This window comes from Pelodiscus sinensis, chromosome 19, assembly GCF_052426305.1.
Source record: "Pelodiscus sinensis isolate ZL-2025 chromosome 19, ASM5242630v1, whole genome shotgun sequence".
Lineage (NCBI taxonomy): Eukaryota > Metazoa > Chordata > Testudines > Trionychidae > Pelodiscus > Pelodiscus sinensis.
In genome coordinates this window covers 32,529,271-32,551,900 of record NC_143070.1, presented here as the reverse complement: position 1 = coordinate 32,551,900, position 22,630 = coordinate 32,529,271, and the positions used below count along the sequence as shown (strand labels likewise).

At 54.6% G+C, this 22,630-nt stretch overlaps 1 protein-coding gene and 2 non-coding genes across 7 annotated transcripts; 1 reads left to right on the top strand and 2 right to left on the bottom strand.

Moving 5' to 3' along the window:
- Positions 1 to 1,809: 1,809 nt before the first annotated feature.
- Positions 1,810 to 10,824, bottom strand: LOC106732935 (E3 ubiquitin-protein ligase TRIM39-like). 5 transcript variants are annotated; one of them, XM_089771370.1, is made up of 8 exons: positions 10,368 to 10,824; positions 9,483 to 9,830; positions 8,624 to 9,161; positions 7,257 to 7,352; positions 6,075 to 6,305; positions 5,533 to 5,555; positions 5,331 to 5,434; positions 1,810 to 3,435 (listed from the first exon to the last, which is right to left on the bottom strand). In XM_089771370.1, exons 3-8 carry the CDS (start codon positions 9,038 to 9,040, stop codon positions 2,894 to 2,896), a joined length of 1,413 nt encoding a protein of 470 aa, XP_089627496.1. In that variant the 5' UTR covers positions 9,041 to 9,161; positions 9,483 to 9,830; positions 10,368 to 10,824; the 3' UTR covers positions 1,810 to 2,893. The 5 variants fall into 5 exon arrangements, with proteins under 5 accessions (XP_089627496.1, XP_089627497.1, XP_089627499.1 ...); XM_089771371.1 differs by having other exon boundaries at positions 10,563 to 10,824; XM_089771373.1 differs by having other exon boundaries at positions 9,721 to 9,830; positions 10,563 to 10,824.
- A 1,396-nt stretch (positions 10,825 to 12,220) lies between these two features.
- On the bottom strand, positions 12,221 to 12,292 carry TRNAY-AUA (transfer RNA tyrosine (anticodon AUA)). Its single transcript has one exon. It is a non-coding gene; the product is annotated as a tRNA-Tyr (tRNA).
- Positions 12,293 to 13,689: 1,397 nt separating this feature from the next.
- TRNAI-UAU (transfer RNA isoleucine (anticodon UAU)) lies at positions 13,690 to 13,783 on the top strand. Its single transcript has 2 exons — positions 13,690 to 13,727; positions 13,748 to 13,783. It is a non-coding gene; the product is annotated as a tRNA-Ile (tRNA).
- The last annotated feature ends 8,847 nt before the right edge of the window (positions 13,784 to 22,630 follow it).

The following is a 22,630-nucleotide window of genomic DNA, read 5'->3' as shown; positions in this document are numbered from 1 at the left end:
GATTGTCCTCAGCCTTTGAAAGAAGATATGCAAATTTGGCACAATATGGCAAATTCTTTCAATGCCATTTTCCTAAGAGCTTTTTTTTTTTTAAACACACACACACCAGTCTAAACATGGTTCTTTTGCGGGGAAAAACCCCTGTTTTGAAAGAACCATTCTTCCTAAAAAAATGAGTTGTACAGGGTTCTTTTGAAAAAGGGGTTTTTTGACTCGAAACCCCCCATCTACACTGCTTATTCCCCCCACAAAAACAGCTCTACAAAAGGGATCAGAAGATATGCAAATTGGAAGCTGACACTGCTCCTTGCATTCCTTCTGCTGCTTCACCTCTCAGGATAACTATGCCTACCCCATGCTGAGAGCCAGGCCCACGCAGCAAAGAGAGGGTTGGACTCTCTTGCTGCCAGGGTCTCACCACCCATCTTCTTCCCGCCATCAACACTGCAGCCCCTTTCAGCCACTGGGTCAGCCCGGGAAGGGAGGCAGGAAATGGGGCCATGTAGGGAGTCGGGTTGAAGGGGGCAGGCAAAGCTCATCTCAACCTGCAGAGCCACTGGCAGCAGCTTCTCTCTGGTGGTGCTGCTGAGAAAACGCTCTGAGAGAAAAGTGGCAGCCTCAGAACAGGGGGTGCTGGTGCCACAGTAGCTCAGTGGGGCGAGCGTTAAGACTTGTAACCCTTCTGCCGGCAGCAGCCAGGGCTGTTTATTTAATTTTTTATGTGCATATGCATGGTAAACTCTAGAATTTATTTCCTTTCATATTGAGTAAGGGGTATGGGAAGGTTTACTAAAAGGCAAGGGGACTGAAAAAGGTTGGGAACCCCGATCTAAATGAAGCTTTTCCCACAGTCAGGGCAGCTGAAGGATTTCTTCTGTGTGGATTCTCCTATGTCTAAAAAGATGTGAGCACCAACTGGAAAAAACCACCTGCAGAGAAATAACTGAGCTGCAGAGAGTAAAAGGGCCTGACCACGCTACAGCCACCTGGGGCAGGTGTTAGAGTCTGTCCAATTGATGCAATGCAGCCAGACAGTATTGTCAGAGCACGTCTCCACTCAAATTGCTGGTATCAATTGCTGGACTTAGGGAGACGGGCTGAAAGGTGTTTCATACGCAATAGAAACAAAGAACATTTACTCAAAAGTTATTTGTACAGAAGCAACAAGACTCATGTTTAAATATGAATCTCCATAATACTCGTCTGAACAAGCACTCCTGACCTCAGTATTGTGCACAAAACCAAACTCACTCTGTTCAGGGATGGAAAAAGTAACGAGCAGCTGTTTTTGCACAAAAGGCTTTTGCGCAAGAACGAGCAGTGCAGACGGCTCCTTTTTGCGCAAACCCCCTTCTTGTGCAAAAGCCATTCTTCCAAAAAATGGAGCCCGTCTACACTGCTCGTTTTTGCGTAAAAGCCTCTTGTGCAAAAACAGGCGCTCGTTATTTAGGCAAATGAGGCTCAGCAATATTCCACGCTTAGCCTCATTTGCATGTTTTTGCAGAAAAAGGCTACAGGTAGACAGAGCCATAGAGATGAGAAGCCAGGAGCTGGGTACAGAGGACTCCTGTGAGGTCACAAAGTCTGAGGTGTGTGAGACCAGAGAAACTGCCCATCGTGAATGAAACTTCTAAATTAAATTACGACTCGGAAAACAGAACCAAAGCCGACCTTCCAATGCCGTGTGATACGTCTTCCCCCAGCCTTTGCTTGTTCGGTAGCCAATATCTCACTCAAGAAATTGGCCCAATCAGTCACTTTTATCACAGAGCATTGCAGGGGGGTGGGACCCGGAGCAATCTGGATGAATTTGTTTTAGACACTTTATTTTCTTTGTGCACTAAAAAGCCATCTTGTTACCTTGTGACAACAATATCTTGTAACCGGGACCATTGGTATTTCTGTCTATGTTACACGAGGATCCCACAATAGTCGAAAATTCTGACAGCAGGATCCCAGTTTGTCACCATCTGCTGCCCTGAGCCAGGGAGTGTGGAAGGGAAACAGGCAGAAAACTTGGACAGAGCAGAACAAAACAGCTGTAAAAGAGGAGGACAAAATCTGCCGGGCTCTGTCCCATGAGTGGGGGCTCCAGTGACCCAGCCTGGGCCCATCCCTCACCCAGCCCTTCACCAGCTCATCCCTCCCCTCCCTCCATTGTGTTGGGACCAGCTCCCCCGACACAGGTGAGTTCGCAGCACAGAGCGGCCCCTACAGCAGTGGTTCCCAACCTTTTCCAGATGGAGGCCCATTTTGCCAATATAGGAAGATTTTAGGTGACACTGGGCTCCTCTGCCCCCCTCTGTCATTTCTGCTGGGGCTCTTCCTCCTTGGGGGAGAGTTCACCCTCTCCCCATTGCTGGCCACAGCAGTTACCCCAAAATTGTGTCCACACAGCTCTTGCACCCACCACCACAGCCCCCGCACCCACACAGCCAGCTGCCTTCTCCTCCACTACCCCTGCTGCTGACTCTCCCACCCTCTTCTCTGCCCCTCTCCCCTCCCCCAGCTCACTGGCCTGGGGCTGGAAACAGAGAGGAAGGTGGTGGGACAAGAGACATCACCTTCCCCCCTCCACCATCTCCATGGGAACAGGCTTGGGGTCAGTGCTGGGAGGGGCCGGTCTGTGCTGAGGAGGGAGTCGCTGGGTTCCATCTTCACAACAGCCTGGGGTCACATTCTGAGATCAACCCCCGGCAGTGGATTTAGGGGGTGCAGTGAAGACCCCCCCCAAATAGAGTGCAGGCTGCTCTGCAGTCACCCAGGTGCTCTATCCAGATGAGAAGAGCAAAGGGAGCTGATTGGAGAATGTCTCCCATTGACTCCGCATGGTGCATACCCCCACCCAGGGCAGCGGGAGGGGAGAGTCTCAGCTGGCCGCACTGCCATTCCCTCAGGCCTGGGCCAGAATTGGCCAGATGGTCAGGGGAGCTGCATTTGCACCATTATCACTGTAACCAGTGTAGAAATAGGGGCGCAGTGTCCCGGAGAAGGAGTCGGTGAAGGTGAAGAGATGGGACCTGTCAGTCACATTGTAAAATGAGATCTCGCCTGCCTCGTAGTCCAGGAAAACCCCCACCCGGCTAGGCCTGGTGCTCACGGGGAGGAGGGTGGAGGGGGAGGTGCTGGCCTCGTATTCCCCATCCCTCAGCAACATGACCCAGTATCCATTCCCAGGTGAATTTTCACTCTCCCCCTTCCTGCTCACAGATTCCCTGCAAACCCCCAGTTCCCACTCAGGCTTGTCTCCCACCTCCACCTCCCAGTAACGCCTCCCGCCTGCGAACCCCTCGGCACCCAGAACTTCAGGGTAAGTAACAAATCTCTCGGGGGTGTTGGGCAGAGCCTGGCGCCTGTTTCTGTGTCTCACACTTTTCCGATCCTCAGACAGGACGAGGTAGCGATTTGCCGTGTCTGGATCCAGAGTCACGTCCACTGGGGAGAGAGTCACAGAGTCATTACGGGGGCAGGGGCTGGTCCCTGGGCTCAGAGGGAGATTAACCTGCCTCCCCGTTAATTTCTGGGGGGGGGGTTGTCTGAGGGGAGTCAGGGCCCCTCTGCCTGTGAGGAGACAATGAGGGGAAGAGCAGGAAAGGTGGGGGCAGGGTGGGAAGGAGACAGTGTGGGGGGGAGGGAACAGGCTGATGCTGAGAGAGTGGGGAAGGGAAGGGCAGAGGGGAGAGGCAGGCACAAGTACAATGGGAGGCAAGAGGAGTTGGCTCCATGAGGAAAGAGGAGGGTGAAGGGGGCGAGGGAAGGGGCAGGCACAGGGGAGAAGAAAGGGACAGACCGCACAGGCACAGGGAAGCCAGGGGAGGGTCAGACACTGAGGGGCTAAGGGGTGAGAGGCAATGGGGGGAGCTCCAAGGGGAGGGATGGGGTAGGTTTCAAGGGGCAGAGTGGGCGATAGATGGGGGAGGGGGACAGGCTGATGCTGGGGAGGAAAGGGGAGGGGCAGGTGACAGGAACAGAAGGGGGCCATGGGGCCCAAGAGGAGCAGCACCATAAGGGCTGTGATGGGTGAAGGGATGGTGGGTTCCTAGACCCACTCCCCTGGAGGGTGTAACTGCCCCTGAATTTCCTCAGAAACCCCCGCCCCCCCATTACAGGCAGCGTTGCCTATTTAGAACACACACAGCCCGTGGGAAAACACCTGTGGCTGAGAGCGCAGGGCGGGTGTGACAGCAGGGCCCAGATGATCTCTCCCGGCTGCTGTCTGTGCCGGTGTCACTGGGGCTGGTCTGGCTGCCCTGGACAATCGGCTCGTTTCCTGCTGGTTTGGAAGCAGGGTCTGCATGAGATCTCCTGACAGCCGGGTAGGGGAGGTGCCAGGTTCAGCCTGTGTTGCCAGGGACACACCTGCCCTGCCTGGGGCCCGGCCCACAGAGCTGGGCTGCCCGGGGCTGGGCATAAACCACTGAGGTGCCATGTGGGGTCAGGAAATGTTGGGACCCTTTTAGTGTCTGAGTGACGGGCAGCAGCAGAGCTGGGCTGGGCCTGCCTGGGGGAGGGGACCCACCCTCCAGCGTCTCATTTTTGCAATTGTTTGCCAGAGCTGAGCCCCGGCCCATCTGGACCAAGTGGTTCCCAGCCCTGCCCCAGGGTTCTTGCTGCATCAGTTCGGAAAATAACAAACGTGCTGGTGCCCGGCTCCTCTCCCCTGACACGTTAAGCCCTGGCCACCCCCGGCCACCCTGTGCTGGGGGGGCGGGGGGAGAGGTTCAGCCACACCATCTACCCAGCCATGTTTAATGCTGCAGGACAAACCCCACCAGCTAGTGTCCATCATGCCGGCTCTGTGGCACACCAAGGAGGCCGACAGCAGCACAGCCCAGACACCCTCCAGCCCGTGGGACATTCGCTCTCCCAAACGGGTGTCTGGCCAGGAACCCAGCACACTGCATGGAGGAGGGTCAGAGGGAGAGGCCAGCCAGGGGTTTCAGACGCCTTATCTGTGATACCTGAGCCCACCCCAGACTCACAGTTTGGCCATCTGGGGCACTGGAGCAGCCTGAAAGGACTTCACTGAGAAATGATGCAGCCAGCAGCACTAGGGCACAGCTGGCTCTGGGCCAGGGCTCTGGAGCAGAAGGTAAATGGGATTCAGCATTTCTGAGGGTCCCAGAAGTGGGGTATGACAGAAGCTTGGACTGGGCTAGTGAACAGCTCTGCCTTGTGCAGGCCCAGGTGCCAGGTTCTTACTTGACCTGCCCAAGCAAGAGGAGCAGCCCAGTGACCCAGTGACAAGCTACGGGGGCCACTGGCAGAGCATGACAGAAGCCCCCAGCTCCCGGAATGAAACAGCTCGATGTCCCAGGGGCTCCACTCACCTGCAAATCTGTTCAGAGCTTCCCTCAGATCAAGACAAATTTTATACCCATCCTGCAGGTCAGTAGAAATGGGTTCGGGTCCCTGGAGCTTCATGTTTTCACTCCTAGGAAGCAAATGTCCCAGCATCAGCAACTGCTCTGCACCGGCATCGCCGCAGAGCCCCCACCAGGAATAGGAGGGCAGCGAAAATGGGACATGCACCTGCTCAACGTGCTTTTCACGTCCTGAAAGGAGAAAGAGAATCGATGCTCTGTATTAGCACCGGGGGCATGAAATGGAGCATTTTCCATTCTGGGCACCAACTTTTCATGTAGAAAATAGATTAACACTTTTGGGCTTCATTGGTTTGATGGGAAAATCTCCTCCACCATTTTGCATTAGCACTTGTTTCACTTGTGTAAGTGAGGCAGGAATTTAGCTCAGTAGCTTCCCTTCCTAGGAACCCAGCCCATCCGTATCTGTGTTTAGCGACTATGTTGAGCCCAATGCTCTGGACTCACAGCAGGGATGGGTTTAGCCCCGTATCATTTTGCATCACCCATTTAATTTCCCATGGCCTCCCTGGATCTCCATGATCAGAATTCCCCTCCCACACGAGCTGTAATGTTTGGAGCTGATGGAGCCCTTGGCCGGATATTGCCTGTGAGCACCGCACATGGCACATTTACTCGCACTCCTGGGCTCCAAACCCATGGATCCAAGCTGTAATTCTGGCTGGGGGCAGAGTTTTGACGCCGTCTCACCTTCAGCAGCTCAGCAACCGGCTGCTGACACTTCCCCTCGATCTCTGCGATCAGCTGCTGCAGGGAGGAGCTTTGCTGGGAGAGTTTGGAGACATTTTCCTGTAGCCACTGCAGAGTCTCCCTTTCCTCCTCCGCCAGCCTCTGCAGAAGCAGCTGCTCTTCCTCCTTCAGCAGCGTGTGCAGCTTGTTAAATTCACCGGCAATCATCTCTCGCTTTGCCTGCACTGTCCTCTGGAGAAAGGAAAAGAGAGGAAACCACAGGCCAGATGCCCATGAAGCAGGGAGAATCAGATCTGTGAGAGGTTGTACGGATAATTACTTCTTTGGGAAACACACCAGGAGGTTTCAACGAGGTAGCTGTGTCAGGCTGCTTCAGCAAACACAGCAAGGAGTCCAGATTCTTTGTTGTTTGTATCATAAAGGGCTGGTTTTAGCTCAGAGTGAAAGGGTTTACACAGTTCTGCAGCTGGGTTGTCCAGGGGGCTAGGTAAAGCCACCGTCTGTTATTGCAGGTGGCATGGGATGGCCAGAGGGAGAGGGAAGAAATTGAGGGAACAGGAGACTGCACAGGGCATCTGTGGGGAAGGAGAGTTGGGTGCGCAGGGCTGGGCACTCACACACCAAGTGGACCCGTGTCAGCAGGATATGGGCAATGCTCATTCTTGACAACAGGCTCCCAGGGCTGCCATGTTCAGGACGTGGGGCTGGTGCCAATAGCTCTTTGGGTGTGGTCCAGGGGCTCACATGGGTGTTGGGCCTTTGCAGCATTGCCAGGGCTGGGTTTGGCCTCACCCAACCCAGCCATGTGCCCTGTGCCCATGTGTCCAGCAACCAGCCAGTGTCCTCCTCACACCCTACACCCACAGCGGGGCTCTCCCTGTAACAGGCCGGGGAACCAGAACAGATGTTCATGCGCTGGCTACAGACAAGGCCAGGGAAGGTCACAGGAGCAGCAGCAGGTGACTGGGATGAGGGGTCCACACGATGGCAGCAGAGGCTGGGACCCGACCTGTTCTGGTCACTCGGGAGCGGTGGGGGGGAAAGAGAAGGGAAGAGGGTCCCACTGCAGTGGTCTTGATCTGCTAGAGTAGGTTCACAGACTTGTCCTGGCTCTTTCTGACTCCTTCACCCCTGGAGGTCCTGCCGGGGGAAGAGCTCGGGGAGAGAAACCCAGACACCCACCTGCCACTCTGTGGTTTGTTCCTTCTCTTTAGATGTCAGCGCCTCGGCCTTCTTCAGCTGCTTCCTGAGCAGGCCCAGGGCCCCCTGGAGTTTCTCCTGCAGGGCACAAACAGCCAATGGGCAGCGAGCGCCGTACACACCGGCCGTACACACACAAGTGGGGACCCAGCCTGGAAGGAGGCAGCCACTCGGCTCTGCCATCCCCAAAGGCACCGTGGGAGCAGAGATACCCGGCTCCGAGCAGGGGCTCTGCTTCCTGCAGCCACTCGGGGCAACTCCACCCCCGTGTGTTAGCTCAGGTGCCACGTCCCTGCACGTGGGCCAGAGGGGAAATGGCTGAGGAGCCCCTGAATGGTCCCTCCAGCTGGTGGGTGCGAGGAGCTGGGGAAGGAACATCGCTGCACCGCATCCTGGACCTGGATCCAGACCCGGGCCAGGAACCAAATCTCCACTCTGCTCTCCCCATGCCCAGGCTCCCAGGGGGCCTCCCTCACAGCAAAGGCCTCTCACCAGTGCAGCCTCGTGACCTGTGCAGGGCGGCGCTGTGATGGGGCTGGAGACAGGTGAGGGACAAGGGAGCCCTGGGTCCGGGGGAGCAGACATCTGTAACTGTGACTGCTCCTGGGTTGTGGTAACCCGGTGTTCTCGCCCCCTTGGGCGGCCCGCGATTCATTCGCCCAGCGCAGCACCGTGCCAAGCGAGTGCTGCAAAATCCCCGTTAACCAGTGAAACGTCCAGTTAACCTAACACTTGGCCAGTTAACTGGACTACGCGGGACCTCACTGCTGGTTCCGGCCCCCGCACCCACCGGGGACAGAGGCTGCTCCAGCTGGGACACTGAGGACGTCCCTGCTCCAACTCTGCTGCACCATGATCTTCTGGATAGCTGTGTCCAGAGTCACCGCGGTAGCAGAGTGACTCCGGCCACGGTTACTACACTTCTCTGTACCATGGAAAAGGGGGCGGCCCCGGCTAAGAGAGGGTGACAGGGCAGAGCAGGCTGCCGGGCCACTTCAGATCCCACCAGCACAGGGACAGCGGGAATGGCGGCCGACCCCTGCTGTTGCCCCACATCAGACCACCCAGTGCCACCTGGCTCATGTCAGAGGACAATGGGGCAGAGCAGGAGTTGGGATTGGGGAGGAGGGATGGAGCAGATGTAGGGTGCAGCTGAGGGGCAGGAGGGGTTGTCCTAGATCCCATCCGGGGGAAGGGGGGGCTTGCCCTAGATCCCATGCCCCCTTGGGGACAGCCCTGGCTGTAGAGTCAGCACTGATATAATTAGGTTGATGTGAGCTGCCCATGTCGCCCTAACACTACAGTGTGAGCCAAGCCCCAGAACCCACCCTGCAGAGCCTGGTCCCTACCTTGTACTCCTGGGCAGCCTCCTCAATGGGCGCCACCATGTGCGTGCGGTGCGCCCGGGACTCTCTGCAGATCATGCAGATGGGGACTTGATCCTCCTGGCAGAAGAGCTTCAGGGACTCCTGGTGCCTCTCGCACCCTGGCTGAGCCTCGGGCGCTGGCCCCGCCGGGAGCCGCAGGCGTTTCACCAGCTCCACCAGGTTCCCCAGCTGGTAGCTGGGCTGCAGGTGTCTCTGTGGGATGGTCTCTCTGCACTGGGGGCAGGAGAAGTTGGGCTCCGACTCCCCCCAGCACTGGCTGAGGCAGGCCTGGCAGAAGTTGTGCCCACACTCAACGGTCACTGGGTCTGTGAAATACTCCAGGCAGATGGGACACGTCACCTCGTCCTGGAAGCTCCCAGCCAGGTCCCCAGCAGCCATGGCCCCTCCACAACCCCGCTCTGCAGGTTGGTTTTGTTTCCCAATCAGAGGAAGCAGCGTAGCCTTTTCCAGCTGCCTTTTTTTCTAAGCAGGTTGCACAACTGGGAGCCAATCACACTTTCTGGATGGAAATGAAGAAAGAAAACGCTAAAGTCAGAGCCCCAGAAATGCCCCAAACAAGCACCAAGCTACCTAAGAAAACTCCCAGGCAGTTACAGACACACAGAACCTTGCCTGGTTAAAAGTCTCAGGAGTAGTCGGGTTAGTCTGTAACTAAAAGAAGCTTAAAAAACGAGTTTTCGTGGGCACTGCCCACTGCTCCGTGTTTGTTGTCTGAGGTAGTGGGTTGTGTCACAGAAGCTCATGACACTCTCCAGATTTTTTGCTAGTCTCTAAGGGTATGTCTACACTACCACCCTAGTTCGAACTAGTGTAGACATACCTTTAGATGCTACAGGGCCAGGCATTTCTTAAGGCACCCAGAAGCCGGCACTGCTCCCGTTTGTAGGCGTAGGCAGGAGCTGAAGGACTGTGTCCCTTACAGTGAGCTGGGAGGATCCTGGAGTGTCTATGCAAATTGTTTGCTTCTGCTTTGCTTAGGTGTATTCACTGTCCCACAGATGCAGTGAGGTTTTGCTCAGTGTCATCAACGGGCTGGTCCCACGGCCACTGTCACTTACTGAGCAAAAATCCTCTCAGCTCTGGGGCTTTTCCTCACAGCTTTTAATTGCAGCGTCCTCTCCTTTCTGGAAGGAAGATGCTGCCCTGAGTCTCTCTCCTTGATGGAGACCTAAAGGAGCAGTGGGATTAATCCCCCCCCCATTTACCCTTCATGTTTCACAATCAGATTCTGTTCCCCTTTGCCCCCAATAATACTGGGGTGCTGCTGAGGCACGTGACTCGCCCCGTCATTAATGATAATCAGAGCCAGGGTCCTATTTGGGGGCCAGTGTCCCCCAGCAGCTAAGGCAGGGCTGCCCCCCCCACAGGGTGTTCTACTGCCCCAGGTGGGGAGGAGAATGGGGGTGATAAGGGCCCCCCCACCCCAGGGCAGGACCCAGAGCGGCCACAGACCCTGCTCCAGGCCCTCGAGTTCCCCCCCCTCGGGCCCCACAAGCTCAGGCCCATGGGCCCTAGAGGGTCATTGCCCCCTTGCTCAGACACAGCCTGGGCCTGGGCAGGTACGTGGCTGTTGTGTGCCAGCGACAGGGCACAACTGCCCCCACTAAGACTCAGCTCCCCTCTGCCCCTCCCGCCTTGCCGCCCCCCCCAGCTGCCCCCTTCTGACACGGGCTGTGACCCGCTTTGGGCCCCGCCCCGCTCTCACCCCGGGGAAAGGCCCCGCTCCGGCTGCGCGGCACGTGCGGAACCCCCCGCGTCGTGACACGCGGTGCCGGCCCCGCCCCCTGCATTCGCTGCTGCCGCCCGGCCCGGGCGCCCAATCGCGCGAGGCGGGGGCGGGGCCAGGCAGCTCCGGGTCAGAGCTAAGCCCGGGCGCGGATCCCAGACCGGAGTCACTGACCCGCTGCGCACGCGCGGTCCGACCCCTCCCCCCTTCCTCTGCCGCGCGCCGGCCGGGTTTTCAGAGCGTCCCGCCAGCCGCTCCCTGCCCCGCCCGCCTGGGCGTCTGACTCTGTGGCGCGAATTCTGAAGGAGCCGTTGGGGCCGTTACTCGCCGCGCGCCTGGTTCGGCTTCTGGTCAGCGCCGCGCGGGGGGGCAGGAGGACTCGGAGGCGCTGAGGTGAAGTGGGCGGGTGGAAGCGGGCAGAGCAGGTGACGTGTCATATGGGGCGGGGCAGATACATCGTTGCGGGGCAACCGGGCAGTTTTTGGCCCCCCCGCCCCACCTAAATCAGGGGCTTGGGCGGGGGTAGAGATCACGTGACACCGAATAAAACTGACAAGGTGGGGGCGGGGCAACTGGTGCCTCTGCTGCCCCCCTGGGTCCTTTCATGCCCCCCCACCCAGCTGTGCCCGGCTCCCCAGTGCGGGTCTTGTGCAGGGGCGGCTCTTTCTCAGTTTTTCAGGAAAAAAACCTCTTGGGCCAAAGTGGTCCCTAATTAATTATGCAAATGAAGCACAGCTTCATTTGCATAATCTTTTGTGGGAAAAGGGTGTAGTGCAGACCTAGCCTGTCTCTCTTTTTCCCTCCTTTTTTCTTCCCCTGCCTTATTTATTCTGGGATCTAGACTCTAATACTCGGTCATCTGAAGAAGTGGCTGTGCCCACGAACGTTCCCGATCCCATCGACATGTTCTCTTAGGGTTTAAGGTGCTACTAGAGCAGGGTCCCCAACCTTTGCACACCCAAGGTCGCTTTTTAAATCTCCCAACAGGCGAAGATCCACCGCCCCGCCCCTTCCTTGGAGCCCCGCCCCCTCTATTCTCCTCCTGCCCATCACTTGCTATCCCCAGCCCTTGCTTACACACTCTGATAAACAGTGCAGGGTGTGACGTAGTGGGGGTACTTGCTGGGCTGCGGTGACCTCTGCTGTCTGGAGCAAGACCCACCAGGGAAAACATTATGCAAAGGTGACTCCATACCCATTGAACCAGCCAACCCCCCCATGGGGAGAAACAAAGGGAGGTGGATGCTGCCCTGGCAGGGGGCAGGGCTTGGAGAGGGGGAGTTAGTTCCTGGCTGGAAAGCAGGGGAGAAGGAACTGGGGAGGGGGCTGGGATTCCCCTATCTCAAGGGGGGCACTGAGGCCTCTTAGCCTCTTAGCCCCCAGTTCCTGTAACTAGATTACATCTGTGCTGTGCTGTATCATGGAGAAGCAATAAACCACCTGTATTCTACTGGCTGGTGAAGTCTGTTCGTGCCATTCCAGGGCTGCAGGAGACTGGGGAACCCCAACACGCCATCACACAGGGAGCCCATGCTCCCTCCTGCAGTACACCCAGCAGAGCAGCCAGTGCACTTCTGGAATCTCCCAAAGTGGCACTGAGCTTCAGGACTTCTGTCCATCCCCAGGAAGCCCACACTGCCTCCATTTTCACTGGAGGTAAGTAGTGGAGCTTCTTGGGGGTGGGAGGAAAATGGGGGCAGGGCAGACAGGACACCTTGCAAGCCACTGCTCAAGGCCTTGCCATCAACCTGTTGGTGACCACAGATTTAAACAGTTCACATACAATGGAAATCCAAGACAGGTGAATGTCTTCATTGAATCAACACTCTCACAGAGGGCACTTGGATTTGAACCAAGGACCACTTGATCTATAGTCAAATACTCTGCCGCTGAGCTACACCTCCATGCAAGAGCAGTGTCTACAGCCAGTATTGAGAAGTGGGTAGTGAACAAGAGACTTTTGTGTAACACACATCTCAGCTGAGATGGACCCTCACTGACCCTAGATTGTGACTGGTCCTAACAAGGAGTTTTCCTGAAAGCAGCAGAAGTGGGGCAGGCCAGGTTTTGTCCACACGGAAAAGTTCTTTTGGAACAATGGCCGTTATTCCAAAATAACAATGCAAGAGTCTACACAGCAATTCCGTTAGTTTGAAATAACTCTGAAATAACGGAAGGCTGATTCCAACTTCTGTAGACCTCACTGTATGCAGAAAAATGCCTATTCTGAAATAGCTATTTCAAAATGAGGCCTGTGTACATGCTCTACTTCTGCTGTTTCAAAATAGCCCCTCCCCAGGGCCATTCTAAGTTATTCAACATGGGCCTCTTCTAAATCAAGGTAACACGTCTACATTAGAGAAGCCTCCTCGGACTCATTTTGAGGTTTCCCTGCAGTGTAGACGTGCTATTTTCAAATAAACTGTTCCAGAAGAGCTTATTCCAAAATCAATGTGCCGTGTAGACGTAGCCAGACGGTCCTGAGAGATGAAGGAGCCGGAGGAAAGCCAGGAGAGCAGAGGCCAGTCTGAGACCTGAGTGTCCCAGGTGTCTACCCCAGATCTTCTGTCTAGGTCCCAGGTGTAAGGGGCAGCACTAATGACTCTGAATCCTCCAATCTGAGTTTAAATCTCAGTGGGACGGGCTGGGGCAGTTGCTGGGAGGTCCTTGTGCTCCAGGCTTTTTTGCTTCCTTGCCCTGAGGTTCACTAAGGGGGGTTTTGCTTGTCTGAAGCCCATTAGAGCTTTGTGAGCAGACTTGTGCTCAGGTGACTGATGCCATCACAGCGTCAGGGCAGGTCGCCCATCTGACCCCTGAGCTCAGCCCATGCTGGAGGCAGCCAGAGAGTGTGAGCAGAACGGGGGCGGGGGAGTTGTATACTTTGGGAAGGGTCCTGGCTCCCAGCCACATGCCTTGGAACAAAGACCAATGGTCCCTGAACAAAGTGCATTGTGGGAATAAGAGTTGGGGCAGCAGGAAAGGGGCCGGCCCCTCAGCACCAGCGAGCAGGTGGGAGAAGATGGGAGTGAATCCTGCTATCTCTCATGTGCAAAGGGAGCACTAACCCACGTGCAACTCATCTCTAGTGCTCCGGCCTCCACCACTCCCAGCAGCTTTGTGCCCCACTAGGGAGGGTTATTTCAGAGACCAGGGAGGAAGAGGGAGGGGTCTCTGGATGTGCGGAGCCCCCTGGCTCTGCCTGTGAAAAGAAAGAACAAGAGCACAAGCAGAAACTTCAATTCCACTTTGTGCTTCTTGACTTTTTCAATCTAAGGACTTTGAAGAAATACTTTAAATATCTGCTCCAGTGGCGCAATGGGTCAGCGCGCAGTACTTATAAGGCAGTACTTGTAGGAGACATGCTGAGGTTGTGAGTTCAAACCTCACCTGGAGCACTCACTTTTAGTCCCTGCTGGGTCGTCCCCTTGCAGTGGTTCCCAAACTTTTCAGCATCACTCCCCCCCTTTTTGATTTTTGAAAAACCCTCATGACCCCCCCCCCCCAAATAACAGCAAAACTTGTTGAGCAAAACGAAAAAAGCTTGATGGGGAGAGGGCTGGGTCACCTCTTCCTCCTCCCCCCCCCCCCCCCGGAATTTCTTCACACCCTCCCTCTCGGGCTGGCCCCAGAGCTCAGGGCCTGGGAGTCTGGTCAGCAAGTGAGACTCGCCCGTCTGTCCAAGCTGCTTTCTCCCCAGTTGCCGTTCCTGCCTGTCCCGTGCCACCGCCACATGCAGGCCAGTGGGGCAGGACGGGGGGTGTCAGTGGGGCCCTGCTCTCAGTCCATCCCTCACAGGCCCTGTGGGCTGCTCGAGGGCTGAGCCCGCCTGCCCAGGCCTGGTGCAGGGATGGAACATGGGGCACATTCCCCCTGTGAGCTTATGCGGGGTCAGGAAGGAACGACACAGGTCCAGCTGAAGGTTTCATGCTGGGGCTGGAGGCTTAAGCCCGAGCTGTCGGCCTTAGCGGGACTTGCTCCTCCCCCCTCTCTGGCATTGCTGCCTCCTTTGGCCAGCAGCGCTCAGGGGCAGCCGGGAGAGCCGGCACCAAGGGCAGAGGAGGCCAAGGCACAAGCCTCTCAGAGCTTGCCTAGGCTCACTCCAAGGGACTTTCTATGGTGCCGGGCGGGGGAGGGATGCCAGGCCCAGGACAGTGCGAGAAGGCTCAGCCCCTGCCAGGGCAGCAAGGGGAGCTGCAGGGAGCGAGACGCGGCGTTTCTGCCTGGATCACTCAAGGGCCCTTCTGTGCGTGAAGTGCCTGTGACACCCCTGTGCTGCTGGGTTCTCCTGCCCCTCCTGCCCCTCCTCTGGGAGGCTGTCCCCTTCGGGGGGCTCTTGCTGAAAGGAGAGATTCTTCTCCCTCCCCCTGGCTGCAGGCCCGGCCATAGGACCAGGCGGCTGCCTTGGGTCTGTCCCTTTGGGGCCTGGTGCTACAATTGACAAAAAGCTTTTGGGTACCAGCTGCCAGTCAAATGTCTTGGGCTGTGCAGGCCTTGAGTCATGGCAAGAGCTGGAGGGGAATGGCTGCCAGGGCTGGCCCGAGCCATTTTGGTGACCCGGGCCTGGGTGCGTGGCGCCGCCCCCAGGCGCACGGTGCATGTGCGGACCCCCACAGGGTGCGCAGGCCTTCCCCCGGGGCGCAGGGCACATGCACTGCCCGGCCCGGCCCGGCCATTGCTGTTGGCGTGCGCGCCAGGCCATGCAGGGCTCCGTGGCCATGGGGGGAAGGGCGCTGCTGGTTGGTGCCGCGGGGATGGGGGAGGGGGCCGGCACTGCGGGAACCGGGCACGCAGCGCCTGATGGCAGCTATAAGGGACGCGGCGTGCCCCTTACAGCTGCCATCAGGCGCCCCTCATCAGTTGGTGCCCCAGGCAGCTGCCTGGCTCGCCCACCCCTCAGTCCGGCTGTGACGGCTGCACTTTGGAATGGGAAGGGGGTGTCTGGGACCATAAAGTAGAACAGCTTTTGGGGCTGTTTTCAAGGAGGGCACCGTGGCTTAGTTGGCTAAGGCACCTGTCTTTTAAGTAGGAGATCCTGGGTTCAATTCCCAGTGGAGCCTTGTTGCCAGGCCAATGTGTCTCTTCTTTCCACCATCCCCCCAACTGTATCTGGAGTTGGTTTTAAGGTCATTTGAGCTTGGTGGTGCCCTCACAGTGGAAGTAGGCTGGTAGCAAACAGCAAGAGCCCTCTGGCTTTGATTTAGCTGCTCTTCAGTCTGGCAGCAGAAGAAAGCTTTAGTTTAGACCAGTGGTCCCCAACCATTTGGGGTTGCCGGGCGCCAGGGGGCATGGCCGTTCGCCCGCCGGGTGCCCGGGGGGGGCGGGGCCCCCCCATAGCCACATTCTGGGGCCGGCGCTCTCCCCTCAAGCGCCGCGCGCCCGGGGCCGGCGCTCTCTCCCCCCCCTTCCCTCCCCCAAGCACCGCGCGCCTGGGGCCGGCGCTCTCTCTCCCCCCCCTCCACCAAGCGCTGCACGCCCGGGGCCGGCGCTCTCTCCCCCCCCTTCCCTCCCCCAAGCACCGCGCGCCTGGGGCCGGCGCTCTCTCCCCCCCCTCCCCCAAGCGCTGCACGCCCGGGGCCGGCGCTCTCTCTCCCCTCCACACGTCCCCAAGCGCCGCGCGCCCGGGGCTGGCGCTAGCGCTTTCTCCCCCCCCATGCGCCGCGGGGCATGAATCCGCGGCGCCCCCGGGGCAGCGCTCACCGTGCGCCACGCGCCCGGCCGGCTCCGGCAGCGCATGCGCCACGTGCCCGGGACCAGGCCAGCCCTGAGCACTTGGCGGGCGCAGAGAAATGCCCCCGCGGGCGCCATGGTGCCCACGGGCACCGTGTTGGGGACCACGGGTTTAGACCTACTGAATAGCTACAGGCCTTCCATTAGGGCTACAGAAAAGCCATCTTGTTCCAGAGGACCTTTCCAATCCTGCAAGCACAGACAAAGCCAGGTAAATGCAAGTGCAAAAGGACTCAACCACTCACTCTTCTGATCCAAAATCAGATGCATTATCCTTTAGGCCACACAGTCTTGGCTTGCTTGGAATTGGACTTCTTGAAATGTGTGAGCAGGGAAAAGTCTATTTAGTCCAATAGGTTTTATTATTTTTCTTGTTTGGCAGTTTAGAAATCACATCTGAGCTGGTGAATTATTCTTATTGTGTGTAACTAAGGATTGCAGCCCAGGGATTTTTCCTGAGTCTATGTTACTTCATGGCTCTCTACCACCTAGGCTATCTCCATACTGCAGCTCTCTTCTGCAAAAACTTATGCAAATGAAGCACAGATTAACATATTGCCATGCTCATTTGCATAATTATTGGGGGTCTGTTTTTGCACAAGAACCTTTTGCGCAAGAAGGATCTGTGTAGACTGGGGCTCTTCGTGACTCCTGCTTCCCCTGGCTCCAGTTTCTTTCCTGTCAGCCCCATGGGGCCAGGGGGGAAGCAGGGGGCCATTTCAGAGTCTGGTTGGGGGCAGCGACCTTTGCATGCCATGATGGGGGAGGGGAGAGTGTCACGTGGCTTCTACTAGAGCTGGTATTGAAATAAAAACAAAAAATAAACAAGCAGCTGGGATGGGGCAGCTGGAAGGAAGCCAGGAGAGCAGAGGCAGCCTGAGAGCTGAGAGTCATAGGTGTCCATCAAAAATAGCATCTGTAGGTCCCATGGTGTAATGGGCAGCACTCAGTGCTCTGAACCCTGCAATCTGAGTTCAACTCTCAGTGGGACCTTCCTGGGCTGGTTACTACAAAACTCTCCTACTTCATGTGCTTTGGCTTCTTTGTCCTCAGGCTGGTGAAAAAATAAAATGTTGTGTTCCCTGCTGGGTGTCTAATGCCTCCTGGTGCTTGGTCTTGAGGCTGGGTCTGTGGAACATGCCAGGCTGGCTAGAAATGCAAACACTTGGAAGGTAATAAAGTGATAGGGAATAGCCAGCATGGGTTTGTGAAGAACAAGTCATGCCAAACTAATCTGATAGCTTTCTTTGAAAAGATAACGAGCCTGTGGATAAGGGAGAAGCAGTGGATGTCCTATACCTAGACTTTAGTAAGGCATTTGATTGATACGGTCTCGCATGATATTCTTATTGATAAACTAGGCAAATATAAACTTAGATAGGGCCACGATAAGGTGGGTGCATAATTGGCTGGATAACCGTAGTCAGAGAGTTGTTGTTAACGGTTCTAAATCCTGCTGGAAAGGGATAACAAGTGGAGTATCTCAAGGGTTTTGGGACCCGTACTGTTCAATATCTTCATCAATGATGTAGATATTGGGATAGAGAGTACGCTTATTAAGTTTGCAGATGATACCAAACTGGGTGGCGTTGCGACTTCTTTGGAGGATAGGGACATAATTCAAAATGACCTTAGCAAGTTAGAGAAATGGTCAGAGGTAAACAGGATGAGGTTTAATAAAGAGAAATGCAAAGTGCTCCACTTAGGAAGGAACAATCAGTTCCATACATACAAGATGGGAAGCGACTGTCTAGGAAGGAGCATGGCAGAAAGGGATCTAGGGGTCATAGTGGACCACAAGTTGAATATGAGTCAACAGTGTGATGCTGTTGCAAAAAAAGCAAATATGATTCTAGGTTGTATCAACAGGTGTGTTGTAAGCAAAACTCGTGAAGTCATTCTGCCGCTCTACTCTGCACTAGTTAGGCCTCAGCTGGAGTACTGTGTCCAGTTCTGGGCGCCACATTTCAAGAAAGATGTGGAGAAATTGGAAAGGGTACAGAGAAGAGCGACAAGAATGATTAAAGGTCTAGAGAACATGACCTATGAAGCCAGGCTTCGTGAACTGGGCTTGTTTAGTTTGGAAAAAAGAAGATTAAGGGGGGACATGATAGCGGTTTTCAAATATCTAAAAGGGTGTCACAAGGAGGAAGTAGAAAATTTGTTCCTCTTGGTTTCTGAGGACAGGACAAGGAGTAATGGGCTTAAAGTGCAGCAGGGGAGGTTTAGATTGGACATTAGGAAAAAATTCCTAACTGTCAGGGTGGTCAAATATTGGAATAAATTGCCAAGGGAGGTGGTGGAATCTCCCTCTCTGGAGATATTTAAGAACAGGTTAGATAGACATCTGTCAGGGATGGTGTAGATGGAGCTTGGACCTGCCTTGAGGGCAGGGGGCTGGACTTGATGACCTCTCGAGGTCCCTTCCAGTCCTATGATTCTATGATTCTATGAACATATGTCGGTTGTGGAGTTATTGCCTTGGGCGTAGGAACTGTCTGGGAGAGCGAGCAGCACAAGTGAGAGGCTGGACCAAGGTTCACTCAAGTGGTTTGTTTTTTGTGGTCTGTCCCTCCTGTTTCCCTAGAGACTCTGGGACAAAACAGTCACATGAGAAGAACCCAACTTTCTTCCTTTTGCTGCGACTGGGATGGATCTAGCTCAGGTTTTGCGTAGGGGGGTCCATCTGCACGTGAAGTACCTGTGACAACCCCTGTACTGCTGGGTTCTTCAGCCCCTCGTCTGTGATGCTGTCCATTTGAGGGAGCACTTGCCCTGGCACTTGTAGAAGGGCCAACCTGGACAAACCAATAATGCTCATGCCCCTTTTGATAGTTCAGCTGGCAGAGCGGAGGACTGTAGTGTGTGCTTGGCAAGTGTCCTTAGATTGCTGGTTTGATTCCAGCTCTTTTTCCCTCCAGCCCAAGAGATGAAGGTGGTTGCCTTAAGTCCATAAGCCCTGCACTGTAATTGACAAGAAGATTGTGGGTACTCACTGCCAGTCATGTTTCTTGGGCCGCACTTTTGGGCTTGGTCTACATAAGACCAGGAAGGTCAGACTGATCCTGCATGAAATCAGTTGGGCTATGTCTACACTGCGTATTGTTGTGCAATCAGATATGCAAATGAGGTGCAGGGATAAATATTGCCATGTCTCATTTGCATACCTAATGAGCCACCATTTTTGCAGCACGGGCTTTTGCACAAGAAGGCGCTGTCTACACTGCTTCTTCTTGCGCGAAAAATCCCTCTTGTGCAGACCCGTTCTTCCTGGCCCAGAGGGGACAAGACCAGAAAGCAAACAGAACAGCCAGACTGGGTCAGCCCAAAGTTCCATCTAGCCCAGGATCCTGTCTCCTGACAGCAGCCAATTCCATTGCCCCGGAGGGAATCCTCAGAGCAGACAATTATCAATTGACCCCGCCCCTTTCACTGACCCAGCGGGACCAAACACCTAACTCTACTGGGCACCAGTTACCCAGCAGGGGGCAAAGACACACTCTGGGGCATTTAATGACAAGGAAGCCAAAACCTTTGATTCCCAAGGATTTGCAGCAAATTAACATTTTACCAGCAGGTCCTACTGAGATATGAACTCAGTCTGTAGAATTCAGAGTCCTGAAAGCTGCTCCTTACACCATGGTACCTGCGATCAGGGTGTTCTATGGGTACTTCTGAGTGACACGTTGCACTCCCGGCTTCCCTTCAGTTCAGGGGTGGGGAACATTTTTTGGGTTGGGGGGCTTCTGACCCACAGAGAAATCAGTTCAGGGCTGCACACAAGTGAGAAGGGCTTGTTTAGTCTGGGGAAGAGAAGAGAAGAGTGAGGGGGGATTTGATAGCAGCCTGTAACTACTTATAGGGAGGATCTGAAGAGGCTGTTGTGGTGACAGATGGCAGAACAAGGAGCAATGGTCTCAAGTTGCAGTGAGGAGGTCGCAGTTGGAGAAGCTATTTCCCTAGTAAGAGTGGTAAAGCACTGCGTTGGGTTCCTTGTGCAAGAACCTGCCAGTGTAGACATAGCCACGGAGTCCATAACAATGACCAGGTGGGACAGGCTGCAGGGCAAGGGCCATCTCAGAGATCTCCCATGAATTTGCTACAGGGAGTCTCCTTCTGGAGATCTGCCCTTGAGGCCAGAGAGAGAATGAGGATCCCAAGCACGAGTGTGAGAAGGAACCTCCTTGGAGCCTTCTCCTTTTCCTCAACTAACTGACCTAGAACAGTGTTTCTCAACCTTTTTTTATAATGTACCCCTTTTTTAAAAAAAATTGTAAGTATCCCCTTTCTCAAAAAAATTATGAGTGCCCCCCAGTAGCTATAGTTTTCAGACACACACACAATTTTTCTACCATTGCAACACATTTGTTTAATCAACTTTATTGTAGCCGGGCTGGTGATGAACTTTTTGGGTGTAAAAAGTACAAAAATAATAAAGTGCTGGAAAATTTAAAACAAAAATTCAGTTTTTTCCAGATTTCAGTTGTGTTAAGGCACCTCCCCCCCCCCAAAAAAAAATTCTCTCAAGTACCTCTGAGGGTACTCATACCACTGGTTGAGAAACACCAACCTAGAAGACAGGGGGCGCTGTAGAGGAGTTGAGTGTCCCCAAAAAACTTTGCTGTCGTAGAGCTGGGGAATCAGCATAAGTGGTAAAGTGCTTGCTCTGCATATAAGAAGCAGGGGGGTTGATATCCCTGTTCTCCACTCATGGGGGGAGTTCCCTTTTTTCCTTTTCACAGAAGAGCCAGCCAGAGCACCAACTGCCTCCAGTGGCCCGCCCTCTTCCTACTTGCTCTCCCCAAAAGCCATCCATAGCTTATTTCCAAACCTGTAAACGTCATTGCACGAGGAATAATGCCGCTTTCAAAATAGCTATTTCAAAACAGCCGTAGTGTGGATCCTTCACTGCTGCTATTTGGAAATAGCTCCTGCCCAGGGCCGTTGAAAGTAATTACTCCCCAATGCTTCCTATAGCTCTAAGTCGAGGTAGCACATCCACATTAGGGAGCCTTCCTTGGACTAATTTTGAGGCTTCCCTGTAGTATGGATGTGCTGTTTCAAAACAAGCAATTGAATTTTTTTTTTTCAAAATAGTGTTTTTTGACATGTGTGCTTTGTAGATGAATCCTGAGGCTCCATCTCGACTACAGGCTTATTTTGGAAGAAGCTTTTTTCAGAAGGGATCTTCCAAAAAACCAATTCTTCCAGAAGAGAACATCCACACTGCAAAAGTGCATCGAAAAAGCGATCTGCTTTTTCAACAGAGAGAGTCCACATTGATGGATGCTATATCGCATTTCAGTTGTGATTACTAAGGACAGAGCAGTCACCAGGGTAGCTGTGCTTTTTCCCCTTTCCTCCTCTTCCGAAAGAACTTTCTTCCCCCACTGCACACGTCTTTTTCTGAAAGCGCTCTGTCACAAAAAGGTTTCTTCCTCGTAGAATGATTACCAATGCCAGAAAAGCCCCTCTGACCTTTCAATTTTCTTGCAGAAGAACACAGTTGCAGTGTGGATGTTCCTCAAGTTTTGTCGGGCAAAATGGCTGTTTTTCCGACAAACCTCTGTAATGCAGACATACCCTGAGAGCCCCAAAAAGGGGAAAGAGGCAGGCAGGACCAGGGGGAGAAGGCTCCATGACTGTGTCAAAGGGAGGCTCTGCCCTGGCCAGTGGGGAATCGTTGCCTCTCCAAGGTGCCAGGGCTAATGTGTCATTTCCCCAGGTTACTGAGTGGGGGCTGGAGCCAGTTCTGTGTTGTCTCCTTCAACAACCAAACTGAGCCAATGGATCTTATGCCAATCTGACTTGTGCTGGGCTAGTGCACACAGAGCTTCCCCCATGTGAGAGGAGAAGGGCAGTTTGCATCACAGAACTCTGCCCTTTCTGAAAGGCCTGTGTCAATGACAGGTGTTGTCTGGGTGAGGTTGGAAGGGGTACAGTCATGAGCCACCATTGTGTCACAGGTGGTGTAACATCACCCACTAAAGAAGAGGGAAGACTTGCTAGTTTGCATTGGAATAGATGAGTTTGTTCTCCATGGCTGGGAATCAAACCCAGGCCACAGCAGGGAAAGTGCTGAATTCAAGCCACTAGACCACCAGAGAGATACAAGGCTTCTTTTTCTCTCTCTGTTTTTTTTTTCCCTGAAGACACCTGCCACACAGAATTCAACCTGTAAACCTGGCTTCCAGAGCTCAGGGAGAATGTGGGGGTCTCATAGTTGATCCATAGGATTCAGCATCAAACCAGCCCCCACCTGTGGGACGTGTAATTGTGCTGGAATCTGGTTACTCTTGTCCGTGGACAATAGGAAACAGTCTGGTGGGCCACACAGAGAACCCTTTTGAGATGATGTAGAGGCAACTGAGGACTCTGTCTTGCTGCCTACCGCAAATCCTCCAGGTACTGCACAGTAGCGGGTGGAAGTAGTGTCACTTGTGCAGCAATGCAGAGTAGTTTCCATATGAAATTATGATGCCAAATGAACACTTGGGAGAAAGAGGCTCCTTGTT